This window comes from Blastomyces dermatitidis, assembly GCF_000003525.1.
Source record: "Blastomyces dermatitidis ER-3 genomic scaffold supercont1.5, whole genome shotgun sequence".
Lineage (NCBI taxonomy): Eukaryota > Fungi > Ascomycota > Eurotiomycetes > Onygenales > Ajellomycetaceae > Blastomyces > Blastomyces dermatitidis.
In genome coordinates, this window is record NW_025544778.1 from 5,253,372 (window position 1) to 5,274,430 (window position 21,059).

A 21,059-nucleotide genomic window follows, 5' to 3' on the forward strand; every position below is an offset into this window, starting at 1 on the left:
GCCCCACTTATATCCCGATGCATCATCGCTCCAATACTAGTGTGGATATCTCATCTCATTTTCTAGCTACAGGTACGGACACATCATACATGCAGACTATACACGTTTAAGATCGTTTTTTCCATTCAATGCAATGCCTAGGGGTGGGATATTCTGGACTGATGGTTTACGTATTGGCAGCCCTCTTCTGGGCGGGCGGCGTACAGGGAGAGAGTAAATTGAATTCCGTCCGTTAAGGATTCCTTTCCTTCTCCCTACAATCGGCGCATTGCATAGTGTTCGAGATATTTTATCTCTTCTTATTCTTCATTATCTTTTTTTTCCACATTGCCAAAAGACCTACAGCTGCAGGGACCCGACGTGATGGATGGATGATGTCATGAAAAGACCCGGCCAGACTTCCTCCTCCCAACACGCATAGATGTAATGTAGATGAATGAACATGTACATTGTACATGAACTGTACACTAGATACATGAAGGACGTATCTGTTCGTCTAGTGCATGTAGGTTCCATTGAGAAGACGCTTAAGTCACACTTCTTTTGCTATGATCGTACAATTTTGTGGAACGGGTCAAACTAAGGGTATCCACCTAGCATGTACTCTTGATGACAGGAGCTGATACTTTGATTACAATGAAAGGTCAACGCAAAGAGGGGAAAAAAGAAAAAGGAGGCGAAAAGAAATCAAGGGAAAGAAAAAGTAAAAAAGGATTCCAAGCAAATCCAGCGCTCGAGCCAACGCAGCAGAGTCACATATAAAACTACAAAACCAGGCCCAATTGAAACATAAATCATAAAAGGCAAAAAACATCATGACCGTCACAATTTTCAAAAGGGAACCAACCACCCATGTGTTCATCTCTCCATCCATTCAATTTGTCTATCCTTGTCACCTTCATTGGCGTGGCGGGAATACCCGCAACCAGGCTGCTGAAACGAACCAACCCGTCATTCTCTCTCCAATAACACACCCATGGCACATCTAATCCGTCCCACTCATGGTCATATCGTGATATCAACCGCCCACCCAAAACACATTCAAACTAACGCGTATAGACCTAACTTCCTCGAATATCTGCGCCCCAAGTAGGTAAATACAAAATAAAAACAAAATGAATGCGGCGGCGTTGATGTCGATATTGTCGCCCAAACCTTGGACAGATTCACTCACTCCCTTCCCCGGACCATCGCCGTTAGCATCCACATCATTATCACTCACCATCATCGTCACGGAAAGACATCTGGTACCCCCCCTTCGCATGCCTCTTGCTGGTTCTGGCCTTGGTCAGGCTCCGGCTCCTACTCTTGCAACCGCTGTTGGTCGTCCCCTTCACTAGCATTCCTGTCAATAACGCTAGGATGACGAGAACCAACCTGGCCATCTCCGCCTAGTCCACGCCCTGTACTCATGCCCGTCTCTGTCTGATTCGACGATGCCACACTGCGTCTCTCGCATGGCAGGTGCTGACACAGATCAAGTAGCAGACGCACCTTGGGAAGAAGGATCTCCCTGCCATAGCGCAGGATATTGCACATCGCCCTCTGGAGGTCGCGTAGGGCATTCGTGTCGCTGAGGATGTAGACAGATAGCAACTCTGTGTTGAATAGGCGCGTGGGGCTTGTTGATGCAGCTGACCCGCGCTGCTGGCTCTGTTGTGGTTGCGATTGGGATTGGGATTGGGGCTGCTGTGTCTTCATCGCCCGCGACCTGGACCTGCTACTACTGATACTCATCCAATGCACATTCAGCCGCGCAATCTGCTGGTCCATAGTCAGTGAGAAGAACCAGGGCTGCGTGTGGTCGAACTGGTGGGTACCGACGGTACGGCGATGCAGCTCAAGGAGGCTGTTGAGGGATACGGCCGCGGTGCTGCTGGCTTCGTCTGTAGCTGCGTGGTGGGTACCGCCAGTGGCCATGGAAGTAACTTTGACAGCGAAGAAGGGGAAGAAGAGGTTGCCATCGGGACTCGCGTGACTCCTGGCGGAATTAGGACTGAGACTGGGATTGGGACCGGGATCGAGGCTGGGTGGGACGGCCGTTTCGGTGTCGCTGCCAGATGCGGATGCATATGTAGCTGGAGCTGCAGCTGCAGCTTCAGATTCGGTAAGTGTTGGGATTATAGTATGTTGGGCTTGCGTGAATGCATTATGCGAGAAACCATAGGCTTTATCTGGCGCTGGGTCCGGGAGGAAAGGTGCCGTGAGGAAATCAGGAAGAAGGGGAACGGGTACGGACTCGGTCCATGGCTGTTTGATTGAGCAGGCTAATGTGGAGTGGAGAATGTCATCATTGCTGTCATCATCATGATAATGCCCATGGTGGTGATCATGTTCGCGGCCGGGGGTAAGACGATTTCCTAGCTCTTCGAACACGTCCTCTTCTGTAGCATTCCAGAGGTAGCGGGGGAGTTTGGTAAGTTCCTGCAGAGCGGCCTCATCATGCAGCTGGGCATAAGCAGCGGAGGGATCGTTTTCCTCTGTAATAATATGCCTAGCCTTCTGCATCAGGGGTTCCGACGGTTCATTGCGGTATATGCAAATTCCGCGATAGTCCAAGGGAGTCTGGTAGCACAGGCTCTCCGATGACGCAACTGAGATGCCAGAAAGGCTCTGGATGGATGAAAAGCAGTGGGGGACGATACTGGCGGACTCGTTGGGGAAGGGTGGGATTAGGATGCCGGTGTCGAGAGAAGGAGTGAAAGGCCAGGATGAGGTGTCTACCCAATGCTCAATTGGGCTGCCTTTCCTATGTACATGGTATTTATTATTGTAGTGATGTTGAAGAGTATCATCGCCATTGTGGTTGCCCGTCAGCTCTATGGTGTCTTCTTCCCCCGGGGAGCCTAGTATTTGATCTGTATCATGGATGGGATGTTAGCGTACAAGCAGTTAGTTACATGGCTTGGATTTAATAAATAGCATGGGGCGATAACAAAAACATGTAACCAACCCATATATTTTGCGGAGGATTTTCAGGTTCTTAGCACCAAAAAGGACTGTACCGTACGTTTTTTTTAAAATAAAAAAATAATCAGTTCCCCAAAGAAAGAAAAGTTCAAGATGATTTATTTTATATAACAGAAAAGCCAGAAATGGTAGACTCCCCGCTACGTATGAGTTCATATCACCCAGCTTTATTTGAATATAGCCACCAGCACACCTATATCGGAGAATCCTCTTGTAGATAGATGGTATGGTGCATCCATCTGGTATGTCGTCACATTTCTGTGTGTTGTTCTCTGTGCATCTATAGGGGGTTTTTAGCTCCGTTGGCTATGTATGAAATGCCCGGGCGAACTGTAGGTAGTTGACCTTGACCAACACATGGCACTAGATTTTGTGGGTAGGGATGACCATAGGAGCAGCAACAACTGATATTAATAGGAAGATTGGGCGCAATGCCCTGCTATTGAATAGACTGGCTCCTACGATGAGAAATGAAATGATGATGAAAGATGTGTTTGCGGATGATCGAATGGGTCGAAGAGGAACCTCAGCGTCATTCATGTGATGTCTGACCATCCACCAAGACAGCTCTCAATAGTATATAACTAGAGGTTAAGACACAAGCAGACTGGGCAATACAGTCCATATGTGCAGCGAAAGATAGTTGTGTCTTCAGAATAGGAATAATGAAACAGAATTTTTCAGATTCAATTCGCGCTTAAAACTCCCCTCTTTAACCATGTTTCTGATTGCGAGGAAGAAAAAGGAACATGATGAGCCATTAAAAAGTATCTGTCAACATCCCTTGATATTCAATCAAATCGTCTGTAACTAACCTTTTGTGTGTGTGTGTGTGTGCGCTGCGTAACTACAGCGTACTCTGTAGGCCGTAGCTCTTATAAAACCTCCCCGCTTTCTCCCCACACCATACGTGGATAAATGCAAGCTACTGCGGCTTACACCGCTGGTTTGAACGCCCTGCATAGGCGATTGGCGGCAGATAAAACCAACCCTCAACTGAACAGTTGAAACGTGCTAGACACGCAGAGAAACAGCGCAGAAGCAGGCGCCGGTCTGCGGTACCTTAAAAAAAAAAGCTTTCTATTCGTGGGGGAGACTCAGTCGGTTTGTCCCAAGGCTGCTTTGGACGTTGCCCTTAGCAACTCAGCAACTCAGTAGGAAATAAACGTGAAGTTGAGTCCTGCAGTGCCTTTCAACTTGAACCTGTCGCAGAAAACCCGTCGCAGGGATACCCGTCTCAGCTTCCGAGCCAATCATCGCACTTCAAAAGATTATTTCGCGGCTTCTTTTTCCACTCACAAGAACTGTGATAACTGCATATCAGACTGAGTAGATCGAGCTAGGCCCGTGTTTCGCGTTACACCGCGGGTTGTGCTGGTGGGTTTGCTCGATCGATTCGACTTTTTACTTGCAGGTTAGATTTTTCCCTCGATTAGATTGAACATGCGAAGGAAGTTCAAGAGCATTCGGGAAACCATCCCAGTGCCATTTTAAAATTAACATTCAACACCATCTCAAAGCCGCTATCAATTGAGCAAAAATGAGAAAACATCATCACCTTCTAGCAGCAGCCTCGACGAAAGCATACCACTCAAACGTCAGAAGATCCCGACTAACTCCTTCAAGCTAGCCAGGTGATGCAACTTGGGTGAAACTTCCCTCCTCCGTTCCGCCCGCTGCAGACTGTGAATCCAAGCCCGCAGGCTGGCTGCACGACGCAGAGGCCCTTTTCCCCGAAGAGCCCCAGAGGCCAAGCGATGAGAGCGCCCGCTTTCCGGGCGGCCTGCAAGGTTCGGAAGTTACGACCGCACAAAATGAATAACCTGGAACCATAGCTTTCGTGGCAAGCTCATGTTTGAGGACGTGTTCTTGTGAAAAAAAGCTGGGTCCATGGGTTTTGAGTTTGTTGGCAAGTTCCTGTGCCTATCTTTATTTTAATTTGCTACCAGCCGATTTAAAATCAGTTGGAAGCAGCGAATTCGATGAAAACTGCTCCCTTTCGCTAGTTTAGTTTGCTAGGTCATTCAATCGTAATGTGACTATCATGGTAAACGCCAAGTCCTAAAATCTTCCTGAGATTTTCAGTATCTGCGGGGAAATAATTGGGAGAGGCTGGTTCGTGTGGGGGATAGATTTAACCCAAATAACTAAGAGTTAAGTGATGGCTCTGTCCTCCGTAAGCGCGGGAGGAAAGACAAGAAAAGAAAAGAAAAGAAAAAAAGCAGTAACAAGACCAGTCAATCTCGACTGGCCTAGGAACCTGTTAACATCTCTTCTCGTGGTCGCAGTTATTGTGTGTCTCTGGACGGACTCTGCCCCATGGAATAATATGCAGCTGCAGGCGTTACACATCGCAGAAGGTCGTGGCGATTGGTGCGGCGGATAGGCGTACAATGCCATTGGAGATCCATCTGTTGGGACATCACGGGGCGAGAGCCAATCAAGCCGAGGGAAATGTACTGTACTATACTCCGTACTATGTAATGTACATGTACATGTAGATGTCATTCCTGTTCCTTTTGGAGTCACGGCGTGCTTTAAGGTAACTGGAGTGTAATGTATGTGCTCAGTGTAGTTGCTGGAAAATAGGTGGTGTCCTGGCATTTTGGAAGGTCAGTTGGCAAACATTGATTGAGAATAAGCTACATAATAATGATCATATTAGTTACCTGGGGAGTTAGATAAATATGGGGAATGGAACCTTGTTAACTATGCTAGCTGGAGGTTGAGTTGGCGGCGGAAGGCCGAAACAACCAGTTCAACTCGCTGACTAGTAACTTACCTAGTTAACTAGGGATGAGGGGTGAATCGATTGTCACAGTCAGCAAATCCATCATCAGTCCCTCCCAGATTGAAATAATAATCACAATATATGCAAATTCCTCAAAAAATAAAAGTGAAAATAATTATATAAAAACCACAATAACCATCTATCTTCATTTTCAAACAGCTCCCTTCCTTGCCTCCCTGATCGGAAGCCCAATCAATTGATACTCCTCCCCCCTGTAGTTACCCTCACTGATCTGAATTTGCGGGACTTTGCCCTTGCAGCCTCGCAGGCATCACATCACAGCAAAGGTCTCACTGAGGGCCATGAAGCCGAAGTCTAGCCTGGCCTAATGTCAAATGACGGTTTGTTTTCTTTTAGGCTATAATACCCCGAACCAGGGCGACCCCAAGGCGATAATATACTACTGGCCTGACTGACTGCAGGTCCGTCCGTCAGGCTCAAATCCCAATCCCAATTCCAATTCCAATTCAGTTCCACTAGGAGCAACAACAACGGCACCAGTCAGAATTCAAACAATAGAAAGGGTGGCCATGCACTTTTGATAGAATCATGCAAAAGTGTCAAAAGCTAGGAAGGAAAAAAAAATGTTGAATGAATTGAAACAAGGACAAAACCCGAAGATGGAGGACCGCTATGAGATGGGGCTCTGCCTCTACCCCCGCACTACTCTACTGCCGTTCAAGTGTTCAAAAATATAAATAAATCATCGGAAAAAGGAAAAGACAACCAAACCAACCAACCAACCAACCAATCATGGTCACCAAAACTCTTGCCCGGGGTAGCATGAGCTGATTGGCATATGCCAGATGCGCTGGGATCTGTGCCACTGTGCCACCACTGTACTGTGCCATTGAGCAATGAGCAATGAGCAATGGGCAATGGGCAATGAGAAAGGAGAAATGAGAAATGAGCATGGGGTATTTTTGGGCGGATGAGAGATGGGGAATAAGAATGGAGAAGAAATGGAACTACTCAGCAGCTTCCACGTCGGGCAGGGCTGTATCGTATCATATCTGTATGGGTGGATGGATGTTGGATGTGGGGTCGGTTCGATCCAGTGCTGCACGAACTGACCTGTCCCATAGATGCATATAACAAGGATATATATGGTAAATATAAGGTGGATAAAAGAAAATAATTGAATGAATTAGCAAGGGCAGCCAAAGACTTCGCTTTGTCCAGGGAATAGAACAAGAATTCCGAGAATGATCTTAAACAGAAAACACCAGCCTGGTACGCCTCACCGGGGAGCTGGCACCTCGACAAGTAGCATCAAAAGAGCTTCAATACGTAGTAGAGGTTCAAAGGAGGGGGAAACAAGCGGTGACCCCTTAGCGCCAGTAGGTAATAGGTGCATCCCATAACTACATCCCATACCATACGGAGTACACACATGTGTTTTTGCTGCCCAACAAAGACGCCAACAAGAACATCACTTTGGTCACTTTGGAAACCATCAACGCCCAATAGTTACCAAAAGCCCAAAACCCAAAACCCTCATCCAGGCAGTAGCAGCTATCCCTAGCCCAGGCCCAAACGCAGAACCAACATCCAGCACATTCTGTACTCCGTATGTACAGTACATGTATGTACATACCATCGATTCATAGCAGCTGGGGCTAGCTCCATCTCTCGACGGGTATTTCCCTGCAGCGGAACCACAAGGATTTCGAGAATTGACATTGTACCGTACCTCCACTGCTCACGGCCCTTTTCCAAGCTGACAATCCCATTAGTTACGCGCTGGCTACGGGCTTGCTCCCCGTTGTTCATCTGTTAGAGAGTAGAGTACATGCGAGGTACACGTACATACATACAACTCCCGTACACTTCATCCTGCATACATCCATACATATATCCATACATATTTAACTACAACTACTGGGTAGCTACATCCGCACCCCAGTCGCCGCCGCCGCCGCCGCCGCCTTCGTCTTATTCCCACCAGGCACGCCATCTGTGCGCTCGCTCCTCCTTGTCAAGTCGTCTCAGTTGAACATGGATATTTGACAAATTCGCGGCTTAATATTTTTTGTATGTATCACGGTGCTGTATACTCCGTATGTATTTTGGAATTGCGGTTTCAACCCGCCCGGCCAATCCCGTCCACGTCTTCTCTTACCCCGGAGGGTTGTAGTAGGGCGGGCCATATTTTGTTCGCGTTTCGTTGGTATGTCATAGGCGCATTCTCATGTTCTCCAACCATTTGGGGCTATTGTACTGTAGCTGGTAGCTTCGTTTCTTCTTCTTTTCTTCTTTTGTCTTTTTCTTTTCTTTTTTACCCTTTCTCATTTTATCCCGATCATTCCCTCTTCTTTCTTCAGTTTCTTACCTCTCTCTCCCTCTCGGTAAGTCGCTGATTGACTTCCCCCGGATGATGTTCTGATGGTCTTGTGGTGAAAGAACGCGGCGAATTGGGATCGAATATCAAATATCAAATACATCGTTTCTCCCATCTCCACTGTCTCCTCTCCCTCCTTTCGTTCTCTCTGTACAACAAAAAATTCTCTCATTTCCTGTGACCTTGTTTCTTCCTATCCACTTTCTTCTTCATCCTGTTCAACTAGTTACAAAAACATCTACCTACCTTTATTCCCCTTCGGTTTGGGATTATCTGGTCGGGAGGCTGCTGAAAAATTCGAGAAAAACTAAACAAACCTCTTTAATTTTTCTTTTTTTGCCCTGCCATTCTTCTTCCCAAAAGCTCTGTGAACGGACGGTCTTTCAGGAAAAAGCAGAAGGGGAGGAGAAACAGAAACGAGCCCCCCACCCACTTGTGACACCTCGATTGCAGTCGTCGATCGATCTTGAACCGATCTCACTCTATATCGATCTCGCTGTACCGTACCAACAAAGCAAACTATAATAATTCCCCTACTATAGGACATAGAACGGCGAAAGGAAAAAGAGAATAGAACAAGAAGGAAAGGGAAAGGAAATAGGAAATAGGAATTAAAGAAAGAAAGAAAGAAAGAATAAAAAAAAAAAAAAAAAAAAAAAACGCAAAAGGGAATGCAACGACGTGGGTACGAATATATTTGATATATTCCCACGAGACCACAAAAAACAAAGTGTGTATATGTTGTTCATGTATGTATATTGTTGAAGGTTGACCTGAAGACATGCAAATGCAGCAGCAGCAGCCGTGCATCTATCTAGCACTGTGGGCCATAGTTAACTCTGCTGAATTTTGCCTGACCAGACCCTAGTTCCGGAGAAATCTGACTCGAACTCGAACTCGATTTCCTTGACCGAGATAGAGATAGAGAGAGAGAGAGAGAGAGAGAGAGAGAGAGAGAGATAAGGTACTTGGCAATCCTGCGTGAGTAACATTCTTTCATTATTCAATAATAATAACATATCCGGTGTTTTTCTCTCTCCCTTGTCCTCCATTTCCTTCCTCCCGCCCTCTTTCCGCGGATAGCAAGCAAGCACGCAAGCAAGCAGCCAGTTAGCCCGGGAGATGGGGATGACATGTGTGGATGTGACTGGGGCGGGGGAATTATGATTAAGGAACAACCCCCTTGGTTCTGGTCTCGGTGATTTGACTGTGGGCTGGCTGGCTTAGTTGTAGCGGTGGCTAGTTAGCAATAGTCCCGCGTTCGAGGGGTTAGGCCCAAGAAAGAAAAGAAAGAACAGAAAGAACAGAAAAAAGAAAAAAAGACACACCGCCAACTGCGCCGACTGGACTTGGACTTGGGGACTGGGACTGGGACTGGGACTGGGGGGCGTTGTTGGTTGTTTAGTCATACTTCCACCTCGGCCTCTGCTCTCCTCTCATCTGCCACTTTCTGCCTCTGCCTTCCTCCCTCCTCCTATCCGCATCCTCTCTCCCTCCTCTCCCTCCTCTCCTCTCTCAACCTCCAACCTCATCTCATCAACTCCCCCCTCCCCTCTCTGTCGCTTCATTCTCCCTCCCCTCCTCTCTTTTCCCGCCCTCTGCGCTCGCTTTTTCTTTGCCAATTGCTGTTCTCCCTACCCTCCTGCCCTCCTGCAGACAGCTCGCGTTCCCCTCTCCAAATCTCCCCTCCCCCGCTGCCGGGGTTTTCTGCGCTCTTTCGCTTTGGGTTGCTCTCGTTTGTTCTCTCTGCTTTCCCCACTCACCCCCGCCTTCGTTCTCTGACATGTTCATTCTTCCTGCGTCCGTGTAGTCTGTGCCACCCTCCATACACACACGCACACACACATACACGCACACGCACACTTACACATAGCGCGAGAGAGAGAAAAAGAGTGAGTGAGAGATATAGACAAACGCACATAGACTCGCCCCATATTATACAATGGCTTTCAAGAACGGTCTGAGCGAGCGTCTTGAAGAGCTCCGGTTTTCCTCCCCTCGCTCTCCGCCCTCCGACTCGCCTTTCTCCAGCTACCCCTCGCCCACCAGGGGTCAGCCTGCCAGCTACATCTCCGCCTTCCACCCGCCCTCAGATGTGCGCGCAAACCTCCAACGTCGCTTCACCACCGACGCCAGCAAGCTTTCCTCATGGCCCGCCTTTAACAATACCCAGCCCCTGCCTTTCCCGGAGTCTTTGGACTTCCTCTCCTCGGTGAGTTGAGCTGCTGCTTGTGTTGTTGTGTCATTGTTGTCGTTGTTATATTTCACATCTGTTGTTTGGTTGGGGGGGAACTGGTGGGGGAGTGGTGTGGTGGGATTGGAGGGAATGAGGAACGGCTGGTAGTTTTGGGGGGGTTGGGCGTTGGGGGTTGAGCGTGGCACAGGACGTTGGGGCAGAGGGGAGGCTATAAAAAGTGAATGGAGCTTTGTATAGCAGCGATGCTAGATGTTACAGCGAGATTGGATGGTTTCTTTGCTCAGTTTCTAAATTCCTTTTTGGAGCATGGTATGAGCGATGACCGGCTGACTTATATCTGGATTTTCGCTTCGTCACAGGCCACGCAGATTCACAAGTCGCAGTTGGTGAGGGCCCCCCTTTCCCTCCTGCTTTTTATTTTCTCTTTCTCTACGTTTTACAACTCTTCAACTTTCACACTTCATGCAGCTCTTCTCATACCATAACACTTCAACTTCAACTTCTCCCTCCCCCATCTCCCTCACTTTGATTGCTTAACCATTTCGCCGATCTCGTTCATTGTTTTGGCTTGTCAATTCCCTCCATCAGCCTTTCGATTCTTTTGCGTATAGCACTCGTTTTCTGACGACCTTTTACAGTTCGAGAAGAAGAAAGCCCATATCGAATACATGAGAGAGCAAAGAAAACGCTTCGAGGCTGATATGAAGCTCTTGGATCTCCAACAGGAGAAAGAGCGCCAGGAATTAGACCAGATGGCTAGAGACCTTGCTAATGCTAACTCAAGCCTGGCTGGTGCCGTCAGTGAACCCACAACCCCGCCGGAATATAGAGACAACGGTTTCCCGACTGCCTTCTCTCGTCCAACTCGTTTTTCAACTTCCAGTGCAACGGCACCTGGAGTGTTTAACCTCTTTGGCCCTTCACAGGTTGTATCTCCAACTGGCCAGGCCAAATCAGTAATATCTACTGCTCCAAGCCAAGCATCTGCACCTCAGTCTCTGCTGGGTTCTCGCCGGAACTCTGAGGAGGAATATCCTCCGGAGCCTTTCCCCTCTTTTCGTCAGGGTGCCTCGTATGTATTTCTACATTTTTGCTTGTATATCAATTAGTTTCCTGCAGCCCTGGGGCTTCCAAAGACTCGAGCCAGCAGTATTCCAGTTCTTTGCTTGGCCTCTGGACCCGTTACCACTTCATTCTCACATTCATCCCTACAAAGCGTTGACCATTATTCACTTGATGCTGACTATCTTTATTTTTAGTAGTATCAACAGATACTCCCTACCCACGTCCAGTTTTGGTTCGCAGTCCAATTCCACCACAACTACAGCCACAGCCACAGTCAACGGCTTTAGCAGGTCCATTGGTCTGAATCCATTCCATCCAGCCAAGTTTGCGTTTGGGGATGACGACGACGAAGATAGGAGGGGCTTGAAGGACGACGATCGTATTCCAACCCCTGACGTAAAGAGCTATCTCAAGTTAACCGATCCTGACGACAAATTCCCTACCCTGATCCGTCGTGACGATAATTCTGGTTTGGTAAGCGAAGTGTTTAAACCATTATTCTAACTCTAAACTGATATCAGACATCAAACTAACGTTGTTTCCTTAATCTAGCTATCAGCCAATTCTGCTGCCTTGGATTTAGCCAACTCACGTACCCCAGGCCCAGAGAGTTATGGTCATCGTCATCACGCTTCACTGCCTCACAATTCATTGAACATGTCTCAGCACGTTGGGAACAACCGTTCACAAGGCGAGCAAATTTCAGCCCCATTTTCACCTACAAGTGACACCCGCCAATCTCACAGACATTCACTTGAGCCCGGGTTTTCAACGTATCACAACACCCAGAGCCTCTACTGTACCGCCAATGGATCCCAGTCTAGGCCTGCTTCTCTCCAGATGTCATATTCCACTAATGATATCCCCACTAAGAATAATGGCTATACTGCAGTAACTCCGCCAAAGTCCCACTCAGAGCATTTCCATTCGCATATTTCTAGTGTTGGTCGGGTTCCGGCTACTCCTCACTCCCATGCAAACGACACCACCCCAGCATCCCCAATGTCCCCTGAGCGAGAGGATCAGGCCTTTAATCTCCAACCACTGCAGTCAGTTTTGCAGGCAAGTGCCACCCCTTTTGGACCACAATTGACATCCCCAACCAATGGGATAAATGGGATAAATGGAATAAATGGGATGCCAAATGGTACTTCAGCTATGGCCTCTTTCCCAAATCCCGTTTATGGATACGCCATACAGCCATTCATTACCAGCCCCCTCCAAGCCAATGGCCAAACCCAAGCATTCCAGCCAAACCCACCATATGGTTCCTATATCAATACTGCTCCTTATTCGCCCTACGCTCGGTTCCCAGAAAGCCCTGCAAGAAACCCGGGCCAGGGTCGCCGTAGCGGAGATGGTGAATCTGTCCAATTTTCGCGGTTTGGAAACGCTCCATTGGAAACCTATCAAGGCGAGTTATATGGCATGTGTAAGGACCAGTATGGGTGTCGCTATCTGCAGAAGAAGCTGGAGGAGCAGAACCCAGCACATGTGCAGATGATATTCTTGGAGACCCATATTCATGTTGTGGAACTAATGACCGGTTAGTCCTTGGCCTTACAACATAAACACAGCGATCTCCTTTCTGACGTATCTGGTTTTGCTTTTCGTTCTTTTAGATCCGTTCGGGAACTACCTCTGCCAGAAGCTTCTCGAATACTCCAACGATGAACAGCGTACCGCCCTCATCAACAATGCTGCTCCTCAACTTGTCAAGATCGCACTGAACCAGCATGGGACTCGGGCTTTACAGAAGATGATCGAATTCATCTCCACACCGGAACAGGTACCATTGTGGCCGTTGAAATGAAGCCGGTATTATCGGTTTACTGACAACGCTATAGACTCAAACCGTGATCAACGCGTTACGTGATCGAGTGGTTGAACTCGTGCAAGATTTGAATGGAAACCATGTTATCCAGAAGTGCTTGAATCGCCTCTCTGCACCAGATGCTCAGGTACTCCATATCTCTTCAGGTTCAGATGTTTCTTTTAGGCTACTAACATTCGATTTTCTTTAGTTCATTTATGATGCCGTTGGGACAAGCTGCGTGGCAGTTGGAACGCATCGACACGGCTGTTGCGTGCTGCAACGTTGCATTGACCACGCTTCTGGCGAACAGCGTGCTCGACTGATCGAACAGATCACTAATAACGCATTCACGTTAGTTCAGGATCCGTTTGGGAATTACGTGGTTCAGTATATCTGTAAGGAATTTCCACTACCTCCCTGATACTCAGGGGATCGATTTTCTGACAAACTTAACCCACAGTGGATCTCAACGAGCCTCACTTTATCGAGCCTATTTGTCGCAGCTTCCGTGGGAACATCCCTGCCTTATCCAAGCAGAAATTCAGCTCGAACGTGATTGAGAAATGTATCCGGACAGCCGATCCTCAGTCTCGTTCCGCTTTGGTGGAGGAGATGCTGGTCCCCAGTGAACTCGAAAAAATGCTCCGTGACTCCTTTGCGAACTATGTCGTTCAAACAGCCATGGATTTTGCTGACCCTGAATATCGCACCAAACTGATCGAAGCTATCCGTCCGATCCTCCCAGCAATTCGCCAGACTCCTCACGGTCGCCGCATTGCCGGAAAGATCCTGAGTGTCGAGAACCAAGGTCGCGTGAGCGGGGGTTCCAGCGGCCAAATTACACCTAACGATATGACGAACGTGTACCACCAGATTCACCCCTTTCCAAACTCCATCATTACCCAATATCCACAACAGCAGTTTAACAACGTCGGCGATAATATGATTAACAAAGCGACGGCAACCAACAGTAGCTCATCTTCCGCCTCATCTGCAGCGAATGGCAGTAACAGTTCTGCCAATACCCCGCCCGCCACCGGTAACGTTAACGGCAATGAAGGCAACTCACCCACCATCTACAGCCCGATTCCTCAACAAGCTACGAACGGAATCAATGCTTTTCCAGTACAGGGATACCCATTTTTCTCTTGAACATTTACCATGCATCCCCGGGTCTACGTTGCCCCTGCAGGCCTGTTACTTAGTCTTCTTCAATTTTTGTCTTCTTTTTTACCCTGTTTTTGTTTTGTTCGTTCGCAAATGTACACCAGATTCACGACGACACGAGTCATGAGAAATTATTTTGTTTAACGGCCCAATAAGCATCTTCGGGGATGGGAGGGAAAGAAAATACCATGTCTTGATGATATTGTCTTGTCTCCCACGACTGACGCCATTTTTTTCAGACCTCTCTACATCAGATCTGTAAACGATTTCCCTTTTATTTTGGCATCTTCTCTTTTTTCTTCCTTTTTCTTGTTTATTACCGGGCACAGATAAACGTTACGCAAGGCACAAAATGCAGATACACCCAAAGGCACGAAGCAAAGAACGCAGACCATATACCGAACGATACATTTTAACGATTTAGGTGTCTTGGCAATAAACATTACGACGCATCCCTCCACGTCCCTCGCCAAAGAATTTTGTATTTTTTCTTATCTCATACGCGCCAATCGCATCCAGACGGGACATATTTTGGCATCCTTGGTGTCATTTTCTTTCCTGAATTCCCACCAGACGTCGTCCATTGAAACTTTTAGCAATTGTTTTTGCCGGCCCCCCTCCATACCGTCCATCCAGCAAAAACGAAAAAAAGGGAATGTATTGTATTTCCTAAGTTCATTATTTCCATCGTGAGACAAGCATCCCTACGCGATAGGACGGCTCAAGATCTCGCAAGCCGATGTGTTCTATGCACTTTTGCACACGTGATCTGTCTTTCTTCAATCAAACCCATTTTTCTACATTTACGTTGCTTGACATTCTTGCTGTCTTCTTTGCATTCAAGCATACGTTGTGGTTTGTGGTTTGGATAGGCGGTGGGTTATGATACTGGGTTCTGTCCCACGGTTGGCAGCCGCCTCACATCTATTTTCGTCCAATATATTTTTGACTAGTATCACATTTATTGCCTGTTTTTTCCCGCGGGCCGATTTGTATTTGCGCTGCGGCGCGCTCTTGCGGCTATGATGCACTGATCAACCCAGTTCGTCAATCGTCATGATATATACTCCTTGGACGATATGATTGGATTGGGAAAGAGGTGATTCGAAATTCACAGATGGTCGACGTTGTCAAGCTCTTTTTTCTTTCTTTCTTTCTTTCTTTCCATTTCCCCCCCCCCTTTTTTTTCCCTTCCTTTCTTCCCCTTCTCAAATCCAGGCTCAATTTCTCGTCAGTTTACCATGTCAGCTTGTTTTTTTACCTGTCTTTTGTTCACGGCTACATCTTGGATCGATACCAATCGAGACAAGAGTTGCAGACCGCCTCTGTCCTTTGGCGTAGCTCGCGCCCATCCTCCCCAAAGACAGACCTAATGCACTTTCCCATCTTTCTTCAACGAAAGAGCCGTTGTTTGTATTGATTCCTCTCCAAGTATGTTCCCGCAAACCCACTTCAGTTCATGTATTTGTTCTCACTAGCTCTGATTTATTATTTTCATTTTCATTTTTTCATTTTTTTTTCTGAACCCCCTGTCGACGATGAATAGCCAAACGGCCACTGCCAATTCGAAACGCCAAACCTAATGAAAGGCAGTGCGCGTCAACGTTTTCAATTCCGTCCCCTGAAATGTATGTACCATGAACTTTTCCCCTATCTTGTTTCTTCTTCCCTTACATCCCATCGCTTTTCCTTCCATGTTTCCATTCACGTTCCGACCTTAGTAAGCCTATGCTAGCGCTAGTTATTCGTCATGTGCTTCATAATGTTCCATTTTCTATCCAATCAATGCTTCCCTGTTTGCCCGTCATTATCATTTTTTCTTTCATTTGTTCTTTTTGTTTGTCTCTTTTTTTTTATTCCCCAACTTTATTTATCATCTGATCATCATCGTATCATTGTCCTCATAGCTCCATCTAGACTAGATGTACCCATAAACAAATTCAAATTCAAATTCAATCTTTTTGTTTATTTTTTTATTTTCTTCTCTTGTGGACAATTTAGAGAAGCGTAAAACCTTCACGTTCATCATTGCACCGTTCTTATACCCCGTCGTGCTCAGTCTGTTTGCTGAAATAAAAGACGCAGAACGAACTAAGGGCCTGTTCGGTGACCCCGTCCAGGGCCGTATAAGTCCGTATAGTGCCAGCTTGTACGGCCCTGGACGGCTCTGGCCGGGGTTATACGCGCTAACCTGGCCGGATAAGGCCTTCTGTTCGGTAGATTCTGCGTATAACTCCGTACAACTCTCCAAGCATGCCAAGCTGGCAGTCAGATTCATATTTATTAATAAATATGGAGTTCAACAGTGTATTGTATTTAGTTGAAAAAATGGTAGATTTAAACCTATTCAAGTTAAATTTGTCATGATATCTGCTGACACATTCCAGTGTGGCTGTACAGCATCCAGAGACCTACAAATATCATCAAAAATCACCAATCATGGTGAGCAACTGTGATAATGTAACTTGAGAGGCAATATGACAGTATCTATGTCAGAGACAGCAGTTAATAAGGCTTGCTGCTGCAGAAGTGATCAATTTGAGACTCATTAAGATCCATTTTTCACTGATATTTGGTGTGTAAAGGTAGTAATATAACAGGATTTTCAAACTGCTACATGTCTGCTGGAATGGCATGATAATCATCATCATAAAAAATCACTCGTAAGGAAAAACAATGAAGGTTTAGAAAATTCGTGCCTGACCCTTGGCGCGATACCCGCTGTTGCAGCCCCGCGTTAGTGCCATAGTTAGCCGCCCAATCATATCGCGTGAATTTCCTTGCAATACCCTAAGCTGCCGCTAAAACTCCGTCGCATGCACGATTCCGCACGAATCACAGTCAACAGATTAGAGATGACAGAACCTGCCTCAGAGCTAGGTAGGTATGACTCACCCTGGTTACCCGGGGATCTGGCCGTGGGCTGCCATGGATCCATCCCGGGTAGCTCATAGGGTAGCTACCGCCCCGGTCCTCCCCCCACAGGTAGGGTAGCCGGGTGGGTACCACCGTCACCCGCGCTTCGGTAACGAATGGGCGGCGGGGAGTTTATAAACGGGAAATACTTGGCGATGCGATCCAGGGGGATATTGCCGAGGCCTCTGAGCTTCTTTTCCAATTTCAAAAAATACCCCCGGGAATAGAGGACGGCGATGGCGATGACGATGAAAGGAGGGTCCCCCCCCCCGGTGGGGTATATATTGAGAGGAGGGGGGTGAGTGAGCGCGAGTGGTCTTAATTTGAGTACACTTTTTTTATATATACAGTCAGTTTTATACAATACAATGTAGTTACTGTACAATATATATATATATATATATACACACAACAAAGATCCAGAAAAATAGGATACACCATCCACCATGAAGCCTGCCATCGCAGTCCTGGCAGCCCTTCTCCTCGTTGTTCCCAAGACCACCATCATACACGCAAGAAAAGAACCATTCTGGCTCCCGTGCTCTCTGGAATTCCGCTGTCTGGCAGACTATATGTGCCAAGAGAGTCTTGACTGTTGGCAGATGGCACTTGTACGTCCCGTCCCATGACCTTTTTTTCTTTTTTTTCTGGTGTGTAAATGAAATGAAGTTGAACTAAGCATCGTCCTCCTTTTCTTTTTTGTATTGTAGTATCATGATGTATACAACAATGTCTACTGTGACCTATCAGATGGCACATGCATGGTTTACACGGTACGTTTCGTCGGTTCTTTACGTGCATGACTGAGTTGATACAAAGCTAATAGAAGGTGGTAGAACGATTATTAAATGAATTATTTGGAAAATAATAATAATAATAATAATAATAATAATAATAATAATTAATTAAAAAAAGAAGAGGAAAAAAAAAGAAATAGAAATTTGTTCCATTTGGTCCTGTTGGCAATCATCTTGGAATTGTAGATAACTAGGTAAAACCAAAACCAAAATAAAAAATAAAAATAGATAATAAATAGATGTTAATCAATCGAACATTCAACACGTTTAAATGCTTATGAAAACTAGACAGTATATACATATATAATATATTTAATAGAGGGATCCTGCAAGCACCTTTCGCAGTAATGGCCTTCCTTATATGGTTTAACGTCACATAAATTAGTGTTCAGTGATGTTTTTAATTAATGTCACTATCACACAGATGAATCCATACATGCAATGTTTCTGCACAAATTCATACATAGTATGCACATGTAATTAGTGCTGTACAGCCTTCCTTATTCAGTTAGTTATAATAATTAGTGCTTCATCATCAAGTTAGCCTCATATCTCATATTGTTGTAAGGCAGATTGATCATCAACTCCACCTATGCATAGGCCTTTCTCTATCCATGTTATCTATCCCCCCTGATAATTGCCATACCATACCATCATCATTATTGTCAACAAGCTCTTATATTCTCAAGATTGAAATCAAAATGGGTGTATGGAACAGGCGGCTGATATCAAAGACCTCACTTTTTATTATTATTATTGGAGTTCAAAATAACTGTACAAGCGGCGGCAGCGGCAGTGGCGGCAGCAGTGGCAGTGGCAGCTGCAGCTGCTTATTACAGTGACGGATTATTATTATATCCATTACCCGGCATACAAGAGGTTTTCAATTAGATGAATACAATATTTACAAGGCCTATGCCACAGCAGCGCCGAATCGTGGCATCTATGCCTATATAGGAAGGCCGTGCGTACTAAATATTTCATGCGACTTGGCGCTGTAGGATCCCTCATTACACCTGCTCCGTATACCTATTATGCTCAGAAATGTGTTGACTTGATTCCTCAGTCGTACCCCTCGACGTCGAAAACTCAACAACTTTATGTATCTTATGTATCTGCCCGCCCCTAGGAATGAGTTCCAAATCATCCTCCGGCCCATCTCTGCTCGGCATCGTATGCCCATCCCCCTTCGGCACCCATATATTCTCCTCGGATGATGACTGGCCCCTGGCAACCGCCTGATCAGGCCTCAACCGCGAGGCGCTAATGATACCGTGCGTCGAGGCCCGATTCCGCCGCGGCGGCCCTGAGCCAATGGTGTATGTGAAATCACTGTCGCGGCCGCCGTAGATGCGGCCGCGCTCATGCGCCGCGTTGTTGTTGTAGTTGTGGTTGTGGTTGCTGCCCTGAGGGGAGCTGAAGAACATTTTGTATTTCATCAGCAGCGGCTTCAGCGTCACGGCGGATATGGCGATGATGCTGACTCCGATCTCGACCATGGACCATATCATTATCTCGGTGTTCACGTAGAGGAAATCAACCTGGTTATATCCGTGGTGGACATATGTGAGCCGGGCTATCGTTGCGATGCTTGCTCTGATGGGGAAGAAGTTAGAGAGAAGGTATTGATTGATTTGCATGTGGAAACCTCACACTGATCCAAACCCAAGGAGAACGCAAGCGGATAACTTAGTACGGCGGTTTAGTTGCAATTTCCTTATCATCAAGGCAGGGACTGTTGCGAGTGTCAAGTCGCCCGCACAAATGATTGAGCTATGGGCATAGCTCCCAGCCACAACCTTGAAATATTGCCGACATGTCCCGGCCAGGTCCGGATTCCGTATCTGTTCCCAGGTATACTCCACTGGCGAGCAAGAGAAAAGGGCGAAAAAGAAGTAGAAAGTCGTGAAAATGAAGGTAATCACGCCAACTGTGTATATCGTAAAGATGTAAGCTCGTCCAACGATGATGATTCGTAAGAGGGATAAACAGAAGGAAACCTTGACTATCATCGACGATAAGATATATAACATATCGGCGGTAAAGAAAAACTGTGCTGGATGTTAAAAACGATGCGATGCGATGTGGAACTTCATACAATTCGAGATTTTTGTATCTAACCTTGAATGCATCGGCCCTTGCATCGATTGATTTTATATCTTTAGAATGTTTCCCAAGGCCTAGGGACGCAGATTGCATGAGGCAACCCGCGAGACCACTGAACATGAACTGTGAAAGAAATAGAAAAGAGATAATTAGCCACGCACGAGAGCAGGACAGGGTACTTACTGTACATGTACATGTACATGGGTAGCTATAGGCATGGTCAGACATACCACAACCACGACCACGAGGATGTCATCCATGCCCCATCGGGTCAGATTCAGGCGCACATAGCAGCGCAATGCAACAGTTACCCATGACACGACGAGAAAAGAGATCGCGACAGTGAAAATGCTGCAGCTCTTTTCCTCCATGTTCTGCTTTGACAGAGTCAAGGCTGTCGCTGCTGCCGCTGTCGCATCGATCGCGGTAAAAAAAAAAAGAGAGAGAGAGTGAGAGAAATACTCTTCCAGGGTTGGAGAAATGTTCCCTAGGTTGTGACTCGCGCTTAGGCCATCCTTACCCGCCTCGTGGAATTTTGCGGGGGGACACCTCCGCTAGGCACCCCTGAAATCACCCCGGTCCTCCTCGAAACCTGTCAGCGGAGAACAGTCCTAGTGTAGGCTAGAAGGAACTTTATTCAGAGAGCCGAAGCCAGCACTTAAAAAAGGATATTTTAAGGTGTATTTTTTCCTGGCTGTCCAAATCATGCTGCGGTACAGCTATCGAGCAGCCAAATACGAGCGGTGAGAATGAAGAATGCTACAAGCTGCTGGTCGTTTTGGCAGAGCTTGGTACTCCACAACTAGCCCATCCTGGGGATCGTTTGCCGGCGATCAGCCCATGAGCACCGCTTGGGATGAAGCCTGTAAGAACTAGGAGTGCCCCAGATCCCG

The 21,059-nt window shown here is 46.8% G+C and overlaps 3 protein-coding genes across 5 annotated transcripts; 1 reads left to right on the plus strand and 2 right to left on the minus strand.

Moving 5' to 3' along the window:
- Positions 1-140: 140 nt before the first annotated feature.
- BDCG_05626 lies at positions 141-5,409 on the minus strand. 2 transcript variants are annotated; one of them, XM_045421319.1, is made up of 3 exons: positions 4,270-5,380; positions 2,954-4,173; positions 141-2,858 (listed from the first exon to the last, which is right to left on the minus strand). In XM_045421319.1, exons 2-3 carry the CDS (start codon positions 2,955-2,957, stop codon positions 1,303-1,305), a joined length of 1,560 nt encoding a protein of 519 aa, XP_045281328.1. In that variant the 5' UTR covers positions 2,958-4,173; positions 4,270-5,380; the 3' UTR covers positions 141-1,302. The 2 variants fall into 2 exon arrangements, with proteins under 2 accessions (XP_045281328.1, XP_045281327.1); XM_045421318.1 differs by having other exon boundaries at positions 2,954-5,409.
- Positions 5,410-8,760: 3,351 nt separating this feature from the next.
- On the plus strand, positions 8,761-16,430 carry BDCG_05629. 2 transcript variants are annotated; one of them, XM_045421320.1, is made up of 10 exons: positions 8,761-8,851; positions 8,964-10,314; positions 10,659-10,685; positions 10,938-11,371; positions 11,559-11,838; positions 11,917-12,910; positions 12,987-13,153; positions 13,212-13,325; positions 13,389-13,575; positions 13,641-16,430. In XM_045421320.1, exons 2-10 carry the CDS (start codon positions 10,045-10,047, stop codon positions 14,330-14,332), a joined length of 3,165 nt encoding a protein of 1,054 aa, XP_045281329.1. In that variant the 5' UTR covers positions 8,761-8,851; positions 8,964-10,044; the 3' UTR covers positions 14,333-16,430. The 2 variants fall into 2 exon arrangements, with proteins under 2 accessions (XP_045281329.1, XP_045281330.1); XM_045421321.1 differs by lacking the exon at positions 8,761-8,851 and having other exon boundaries at positions 9,137-9,837; positions 9,913-10,314; positions 11,562-11,838; positions 13,641-16,303.
- A 2,640-nt stretch (positions 16,431-19,070) lies between these two features.
- On the minus strand, positions 19,071-20,537 carry BDCG_05631 (uncharacterized protein; the record flags this gene model as incomplete). Its single annotated transcript, XM_045421322.1, has 4 exons — positions 19,071-19,656; positions 19,714-20,111; positions 20,182-20,289; positions 20,397-20,537. The coding sequence occupies 4 exons, from the start codon at positions 20,535-20,537 to the stop codon at positions 19,071-19,073; spliced, it is 1,233 nt and encodes a 410-aa protein (XP_045277231.1).
- Positions 20,538-21,059: the final 522 nt, after the last annotated feature.

Bases quoted from the DNA above. Each gene is read 5' to 3' on its own strand.
- BDCG_05629 (XM_045421320.1), top strand. From the start codon at position 10,045: ATGGCTTTCAAGAACGGTCTGAGCGAGCGTCTTGAAGAGCTCCGGTTT. The intron at 10,686-10,937 runs GTGAGGGCCCCC...GACCTTTTACAG, and splicing joins AGATTCACAAGTCGCAGTTG to TTCGAGAAGAAGAAAGCCCA. The intron at 13,326-13,388 runs GTACTCCATATC...GATTTTCTTTAG, and splicing joins TCTCTGCACCAGATGCTCAG to TTCATTTATGATGCCGTTGG.